At 52.4% G+C, this 8,818-nt stretch overlaps 1 protein-coding gene across 1 annotated transcript; it reads right to left on the bottom strand.

Annotated features, from left to right (window-relative positions):
• Positions 1-421: 421 nt before the first annotated feature.
• Positions 422-8,182, bottom strand: LBHD2 (LBH domain containing 2). The gene is made up of 4 exons (XM_029069011.2): positions 8,081-8,182; positions 4,351-4,441; positions 1,858-2,029; positions 422-880 (listed from the first exon to the last, which is right to left on the bottom strand). Exons 2-4 carry the CDS (start codon positions 4,405-4,407, stop codon positions 807-809), a joined length of 303 nt encoding a protein of 100 aa, XP_028924844.1. The 5' UTR covers positions 4,408-4,441; positions 8,081-8,182; the 3' UTR covers positions 422-806.
• Between the last annotated feature and the right edge of the window lie 636 nt (positions 8,183-8,818).

Below are 8,818 nucleotides of genomic sequence, written 5' to 3'. Positions count from 1 at the left end.
GTGCTTAGTACCGTGCTCTAAACACAGTAAGTGCTCAGTAAATATGACTGAATGAATGTGTGAGGACAAGCACCACATAGTTGCCTCAAATGTCCTTGTGCCCCTGTCAGAAAAGGAGTCCTTGCCTGGGTGAACACCTCGGGGTGATTCAGGAGGACACTCCTCATGTTCCTGTGTTCCCATACTGAGAAAACCCTCTCTAAACCACCGGTTCTAACTAAAGGCAGGTTTCCTCTAAACCGACGCTGAAATCAGCCCAAATCAAGGGATGGGCTGAGGGGAATTTCTGAGGAGCAGTGGCTGCCGATGGGACATTCGCAAGATGATTCAAGTGGGGCTGAAGCCCAGTGTGTTCTTTTAACCCTCCTCCTCGGCCTACCGCCGTCCCAGGTGGCAATAGCCCAGAAAAGGAATTCAAATGTTCAATCCATAACAACACTTCCCTGACCGGTCCCCTCATCGGTCCTTGGAGAACCAGCCACGCAAACGTCCCTACGGCCATGGAGCACTGGCCTCGGGACCTTAGGGAGCAGGAAAAGGTTTATTCAGGAGACGGGGACAGCTGATATATTCAGGGGAGGGGGCCACCCTCCCCCCCGTTCCTTCTGTCACACTGACAAGGTGTCTGATACTCTGCCTGACCCGGAAAGTGGCAAAGAGCATCTCTAAAGCCAAAACACCCATCACCACTGTACCCTATCTAAACAAACACATTTGCGGTTTGAAATAAAGAGCTCTTTCCTCTAGTTCTTCAGACCCCTGGGAATTTCCGACACCGGTCACAGAAGGAGGCTGCCCGCAGGGACCTAGTTCTGTCTTCCAAGTTTGCTGAGGCTGCTTGTGTCAACGCCTGGGTCTTTATCTTGGGGGGAGAAAGTTCCTGGAGGGAAAATAGGAAAACTAAATATACCCACCCTCCCACAAGCCCACGCACATCCACACGCACAGGCTCCTCATGCACACATACCCCCATGCATGGCTGACATGGGCTTCCCTCAGGCCTGTAAGCTCAATGTGGACAGGGAATTTGTCTACTATCCCTGTTATCCTGTACTCTCCAGAGCACTTAGCATAGTGCTCTGTACATAGTAAGCACTCAATAAATACCACTGACTGATTAATTGGATCTAAGAACCAAATGGGCACGAATTATGGGCAGCCAACAAGCCCTGTCCATAAGGACTCCATCAGGAAGAAAGACTGAATGTTGGATCCCTCCCGCGTCACACTGATCTCTTTACCTTAACAGGAAACAAGAACCCACTGGATCTCCCCCTGCAACTCTACTGACCCTGCTGCCGGACAGCCTACATGGCAGGTGGAGGAAGCCGGGGGTTTTCAGGAAGTTTACAATAGTCCTTTGAATGTGAATGATGCTTTTATTTTTCACAGCCCTTTAATATCAACAGTCTCACTTTACCATTGTGACATCCCTGGGAGTCAAGGAGATGTGGGTATCATTATCCCCATTTTAGAAAAGGCAAAACAGTTTGCCCAAGCTCACGAAAGAAATAGGCCAGTGGTGGAGAGGGGATTAGAACTCCAGCCTTATGCCCAGGTAGTAAAAAAAATAATAATAATAGTAATAATAATAATAATGATGGTGGTATTTATTAAGAGCTTTCCTATGTGCTAAAGCATTGTGCTCAGTGCTGGGGTTGGCCCAGATTGTTTGGGGCCACATGGAGCAGGGCAGCGCACCTCCACCTTCCCTTGAATCCTACTCTCCCAAGCACTTAGTACAGTGCTCGGCACACAGTAAGTGCTCGACAGATATGATTGAATTAATTGAATGAATGAGACAAAGAGTCAAGCTGGGGCCTCGAGGCTCTCCTCCCTAAGCCCCAGGCCCCTCACCTTCCTGCTTGGTCTGCGGCAGGAGGGCGCTAGCCTTCTTCTCGGACTTGATGTCGTCTGGGGGCCAGCGGAGCTCCCCGCTCTCCACCTTCTCTGACTCGGTTGACTCCACCACGATGGACGGCAGTCTCTTGGCCAGCTTGGGACCTTTCTCCCGGGCACCTGGTAAAGCCTGAGGAGACGCTCAGTGCAGTAGCCCGCCCCACCCGGGCCCGTGTCTCCTCACGGGGAGGGGCCTGAAAGGAAACCCGCCTGGGGCGTGGATGGAGGCCCTGCTCCTTGGGTTCACCCTTTCTCTTTCCTGCTTAAAATGATGATCATCTATGACCGTTGTGGGGCAGGGATTGTTTCTAGACTGTGAGCCCATGGTTGGGTAGGGATTGTCTCTATCTGTTGCTGAATGGTACTTTCCAAGCACTTAGTACAGTGCTCTGCACATAGTAAGTGCTCAATAAATACGATTGAATGAATGAATGGAAGGTGGGGCCCGGGACTGTTCTTGCCATTTCATAGCAATCTGGCAACGATAATGACTTGTCTAAGGTCACCCAGATGAAGTGTGGTGGGAATCCACCTTCCAGTCCAGGCCCAGCTGCTTTCCAAAAAGTCTCTTCCCAAACCCTGACTCTTCTTCTTCACCCCTACTGTCCCCCCAGATCCTTCCTTCCCTCCTGCCCCCACCTACAGAAGACATTTGGCATAGTGGATAGCGCTCAGGCCTGGAAGTCAGAAAGGCATGAGTTCTAATCCCAGCTCTGCCACTTATCTGCTGTCTGCCCTTGGGCAAGTCACTTTACTTCTCTATGCCTCAGTTTCCTCATCTGTGAAATGGGGATCGAGACTGTGAGCCCCACATGGTACAGGGTCTGTGTCTAATCCTCTTTGCTTCTATCCAGCCTAGCGCTTAGAAGAGTGCCTGTCACATAGGAAGCACCAAATATCATCATCATCATCACCTTTGAGAGTGGGTTCCCCAGCTCATTCTTTCAGCTGATGGGCTGGGGGTCTCTTTCCTTTGAGAGCGGCAAATAACAATAATAATAACAACAATGGTATTTGTTAAGCTCTTACTATGTGCCAAGCACTAAGTGCTAGGGTTGTGGTGTCTGTGGGGCCCCAGAATGGTTGGTGATGGTGATGGGTTGGGACATCGCCATGAGGAGAAACCATTTCCTGGATCGTGGTTTGCTGTTGGAACAACTTCACCGGTCCAGCGGGGCCTGGATTGTCACTGTTCTCGAGGTGCAGGTCCCAGGTTAAGGCGGGGTGGGAGTCCCGGATGGATTTTTCCCAAGGGAAAGAGACCAACAGGATACACAGTGTATCCTCCGGCTGAGACCCCAGGATCCCGGACCCCGTATTGAGATCGGCTGAGCACTTCTCCTTCCGTTCAAACCAAGAAAGCGCTGCCAGAGTCCTCGGACCAAGGGGGAGCTGGGGTTGCCATGGTAATGGGTGTCCGTGGCCTTGACTGTCAGGCAGCACCACGCACACTGTGCGGTTGCCACAGATGTGGCTCTTTCTGCTGATGGAGGACACACCAGTGGTGCCGCCACTTAGCACTTAACTCTGGGGAAGGCAGAAAAGCAGCTCTACCCAGACCCTCGATCCTTCTTCCTGAGGACGGAAGGGGCGTGGAGCCCCCCGCCCAGTTGGCGACATCAGAATTTGATTTGGGGAGGGCGAGTCTCAGGCCTGAAGCTCCGTGTGGGTGACCGACCTGCCTCCTTCACTCGCCCCCGCCATCCTCTGACGTAAAGGGGCGGAGGGAAAGGCTGCAGGTGCTCAACCTGGGTATTAACGAGACTGCTTGGGGCCAAACCCAGGCCGTACTGTTCCCAAGCGGACGGTCCCGGCCCGCAGTCACCCAGAGGCCGAATAACAGTCAATCCTCTCTGCGGCTTCCTAGGACGGCGCCAGGCGAGCGCTAGTTGGCCGAGCTCTGATTCTGTGCTATGTGGAGAGCTGTCCTTTTCGTCAGAGCCGACGCCACTGAGGCTGAAAAGACGCACGCGGACCCGATACCCCCTTCCGCACCGGAGCAGAGACAGAAACTTGCCGTACTGATGCTTTTGCCCCATATGGGGCCTGCCTCTTTTCCAGCCCGCCTTTTGGCATTCAATCTTCGTAACGTCGGTGGGGCAGACCGCTCCCAATTCTGGGGGGCTGGTCTGTCCGCTGGGTCTGTGCTATGATGGCTTTAAATCGTTCAGTCTCTCCTCCCAACTTCTGGGCTCCTGACGGTCCATCTTCTAGCAAGGGCTCGGGGATCCTGGGGCCCTCCATTCTCCACACATGCCCGGCCCTGGGCTGGGGGGCTGACTGCATTCCACAGCACCTTTAGGGACCCGCTCCCTGGTTCATTAGCTCCTTCTTCCCGTCCCCTACACTGCCTTATTTAGGGGTCCTAGCCTCTCACCTGACCCTGGCACTCTCGTCCCAGACCCGGAGCCCGCAACCTCCCTGCCTCTGAGCCTCGTCTTCTGGCCTTACCTGGGTCGCCTGCTCTCCGGCTTCCTCCGCAGCTCGGGGCCGGGCAAACTCCTCCATGGCTGTCTCGCCCGCACTCGGCACCTCCGGCGTGCTGCAGACGGTGGGAGAGAGAGAGACAGACGGAAACATGGGTTAAGCGGTGGAGCCACACTCAGGCCCGCGGTTGGCCGAGCGTGATTTCCCTCACGGCTGTATCGCTTGACTCCCCACAGCCCCGCCAACCCCGTCCCCTCCTGCTGGGAATCTGAAACGGAAATCTATTTCTTGCCCAGGGTTTTCTTCCCCCTGCCAAGGCAGCTCCCAGGGTTCGAGGAACCGCTCCAAGTGCTTTTCATGCTTTTTGTTCGGAGGTACAAGCAGAAGGCTGGAGAAGTAGCATAGCCTAATGGATAGGGCACAAGCCTGGGAAACAGAAGGTCATGGGTTCTAATCCCGGATCTGCCACTCGTCTGCTGTGTGACCTTGGGGAAGTCACTTCACTTCTCTGGGCCTCGGTTACCTCATCTGTAAAATGGGGCTCGAGACTGTGAGTCCCATGTGGGACAGGGACTGTGTCCAACTCAATTTGCTCGTACCCACCCCAGTGCTTAGTACAGTGCCTGGCACTTTGTAAGCATTTAAGATATACCATAATTTGTGGGCCGGAGAGTCAAAGTACCTGGCTTCTGCCATTTGTCTGCTGTGTGATATTGGGCGAGTCACTGGGCCTCAGTTTTTCCATCTGTAAAATGGGGATTAAACCCTACTCCCTCCTACTTAGACTGTGAGCCCCAGGTAGGGCAGGGGCTGTGTCCAACCTGATTATCTTGTATCTACTCTAGCTCTTAGTATGGTGCTTGGCACAAAGTAAGCACTTTAGAAGTACCATAAAAAGGAAACACCAAGAAAGAGACAAACTTGGAAACTTGATGTCTCGCTCTATTAAAGGGGAAAGGTGGCACGGATAAGTAGAAACAGGGAAGGGGAGGTGTCTTGGGTTGGACTGGGCTGGGAAGGGGGAGGGGGAGGGAAAACTGGTACGTGACCTTGGAATCTGAGGAAAGAACCATTGACATGGACTCTGGGTGTTCCAGTGTGGAAGAAAGCCAGGATGCAGGCAAGCCGGCAGCTGCGAGAGCTTTATTAAATAAAAACAAATAACCTGCCGCAGATAATCCATATCGTAGATAAGCTTCTCGAGGAGGTTAATCAAGAGTTGACTTGAGCTGGTTGAAACTGTTTGAACTGCCTATCTACACCCTTGGAGCTTTAAATATTCTAAAGCTTAAAAGGGAAGAGTGAGGCCAAGAAAAGGCAGTTGGTGCCTTTCTAAAGCTTACAAGGCAGGAATACTCTCAAACCATCCAGACCTACTGTCTAACCTAAATCCCTTCGGCTTCCATGGGATTGGTAAAACCGATACCCCATTCTGTAGCGAGCTTTAATTTTTCCAAAGCTCTGTCATTTTTTGACCTCGTCTTATGGCATGGCTTTGAGACAGGTAATTGTTTTCCAGTTGAGTAAAGTGAGACAGACGCCAAATGATTTGCACAAGATCACACACAAACTAATGGGCGGCAGAATCCGGACTAGGGCTTGGGTCTTAATAATAATAACGACGATGGTATTTGATGAGCGCTTACTATGTGCCAAGCACTGTTCTAAGCGCTAGGGTAGATACAAGGTTGGGGCTCATAGTCTCGATCCCCATTTTACAGATGAGGTAACTGAGGCACAGAGAAGTTAAGTGACTTGTCCGAGCTCACACACCAGGCAAGTGGCAGAGACTGAATTAGAACCCAGGTCCTTCTCACTCCCAGGCCTGTGCTCTATCCACTATGCCATGCTGTTGTTTCTGACTTCAAGACCTGAATTCTTTCCATTAAGTCTCCCCAGTGACTGTTCATTTCCTGAAAGCTCATTGTGGGCCTGGGAATGTGTCCACCAACACTCCCAAGCACTTAGTACAGTGCTCTGTACAAGTAAGTGCTCGATAAATACCATTGATTGATTGATCGATTGAAAGGCAGATGAAGGGGCCACTAGACTCTGAGCTCGTTGGGGGTTGGGAATGTGTCTGTTTGTTGCTGTATTATACTCTCCCAAGCTCCTACTACAGTGCTTTGCAGACAGTAAACACCTCAATAAATTTGACTCCAAATATCTAGCTCATCTGATAGCTGGGGGGCTTGAAGCAAGTCTCTGCAAAGTGCAGGCAGGCTGGTAGTGGGAGCACTTAGAACGGCGTTTGACACGTAATAAAGCTTAACAAATACCCTAAGTATTATTTTGTTGCAGGAGAAGAGGAAGGGGCTGACTGTACTTTGGGCATCACTCTCAGTGTCCTGCACACAAAAAACCTTTAATCAATATGATCGATGGATCAGACCTGCAGGACGCTGATCTAGTCAATAGTAAAAGAGCATGGACCTTGGAGTCAAAGGACCTGAATTCTAATCCTGATTCTGCCACTCTTCCGCTGTGTGACTTGGGCAGATCATTTCACTTCTCTGTGCCTCAGTTCCCTCACCTGCAAAATGGGGACTCAATAACTGTTCTCCCCTCTACTTGACTGTGAGCCCTATGTGGGGCCTGATTATCTTGTATCTACCCCAGTGCTTAGTACAGTGCTTGGTACACAGTAAGAACACGGCCTAGTGGACAGAGCACGGGCCTGGGACTCAGAAGGACCTGGGTTCTGATCAGGCCTCTGTCACTTGTCTGCTGTATGATCTTGGGCAAATCGCTTCACTTCTCTGTGCCTCAATTACCTCATCTGTCAAATGAGGACTAAGACCATGTGGGACAGGGACTGCATACAACCTGATTATCTTGTATCTAGCCCAGCACTTAGAACAGTGCTTGACACATAGTAAGCACTTAAAAAATACCATAATTATTAAATATGATAATATGATGATAATAATAATAACGATGATGATGATGATGATGATGAGACCTTGAGACCCTTGAATACAAGGACTGTATTCAACCCTATTTGCTTGAATCTGGGACAGGGACTGTATCCAACCCTATTTGCTTGAATCCACCCCAGCGCTTAGCACAGTGCCAGGCACACAGTAAGTAATTAACAAATACAATTACTATTATGATGACAGAATTTCCACCCGCCCCGGGGCTCCTTCACAGGATGGCAAGAGGTGGGTGGGACTGGGCACAAAGATGGCTCTGGCTAGACCTCCTGTTTCCAAGCCGCGGTGTAAGCAGGCCCAGGCACGGTGATTGAGCAAGGGGCAGGCGGGCAGGGGCACGGAGGGCTGCCATTCCGGCCCTGCGGCGCCCTTATGGAGCCATCCCTCACACGCTGCGTGATAACTATGGTGACGAAGTGCGTGAAGCCGAGAGGCATTTTCCTCGGCAAGAGGGCAGTGAGTCAACGGGTCGGGGCCTGCGGGCTTCTCCCCCACCGCCTCGGCCTGACGCATCGTGGCAGCTCCGCCTCAGACCCCAAGAGGCCTGACCCCCAATCTTTCAGGGCACGCGGCGAGAGGCACTGCTCGCCGACACCCCCTCACTCGCCCACCCTTGCCTCCCAGCCGCAGCCTCACCGAGGCCTCACCGGGGCCTGACCAGGGCCTCGGTCTCTGCAGGCTGGATCCCCCGCTAGGCCCACCCTCCTCCCCACCACCATCCCAGGACCGTCCGAGGGTCCGCGCGGCGCTGGGTGGGGGCTTGGGTCTGGACCCCGGGTCAGCCTGCCCCAGACCCCCAGGCCTCACCCGTCGGGTACCTGCAGTCACATGGAGGAACGGCCGGTCCACCGTCCCCGCCTCACAGCCGCTGTTCCCGCCCAGGCCCGCCAGGCGCAGGCTCCCGGGATCCCTCGGGCTCAGACCCTGCGCAGACCAGAAGACAGAGTGCCGGTCAGATGCCATCAAACAAGCCGAAGATACCCGCTGGGCCACAGTGGCCAACTGGGGAGCAGAGGGCGGTCTTCCCCCACCAAGCCCTCATTCCCTCTATCAATCAGTCACATTTATTGAGCATTACTGTGTGGTGAGCACTGTACTAAATGCTCAGGAGAGTACGATGTAACAGAGTTGGTTGACACATTCCCTGCCCACACTGATTTTACCATCTAGAGGACAGTACTCCCTCGGATTGTGAAGCCTTACTGAAGGCACATCTCCAAGAAGCCTTCCCAGACTGAGCCCCACTTTTCCTCATCTCCCACTCCCTTCTACAACATCCTGACTTGCTCCCTTGGCTCCTTCCCCTCTCCCCGCCCCACAACACCTGTGTATATATCTGCAATTCTATTCATTTACACTGATGTCTGCTTATTTGTAATGATGTCTGCCTCCCCTCCTCTAGACTGTGAGCTCATTGTGGGCAGGGATTGTCACTCTTTGTTGCTGTACTGTACTTTCCCAAGAGCTTAGTACAGTATTCTGCACACAGTAAGTGCTCAATAAATACGATTGAATGAATGAATGATCAGTATGCCTGTCTGGATACAACACGTTGT

The sequence above is a fragment of the Ornithorhynchus anatinus genome, chromosome 1 (assembly GCF_004115215.2).
Source record: "Ornithorhynchus anatinus isolate Pmale09 chromosome 1, mOrnAna1.pri.v4, whole genome shotgun sequence".
Classification (NCBI taxonomy): domain Eukaryota; kingdom Metazoa; phylum Chordata; class Mammalia; order Monotremata; family Ornithorhynchidae; genus Ornithorhynchus; species Ornithorhynchus anatinus.
The sequence above is the reverse complement of the archived record's forward strand: the minus strand, read 5'-3'. Positions and strand labels throughout refer to the sequence as shown.

Coding starts and splice junctions, on each gene's coding strand:
- LBHD2 (XM_029069011.2), bottom strand. CDS start 4,407: ATGGAGGAGTTTGCCCGGCCCCGAGCTGCGGAGGAAGCCGGAGAGCAG. Junction 2,030..4,350: donor CCGGAGAGCAGGCGACCCAG/GTAAGGCCAGAA, acceptor GCGTCTCCTCAG/GCTTTACCAGGTGCCCGGGA. Junction 881..1,857: donor GCCGCAGACCAAGCAGGAAG/GTGAGGGGCCTG, acceptor TTTTCCCTCCAG/GAACTTTCTCCCCCCAAGAT.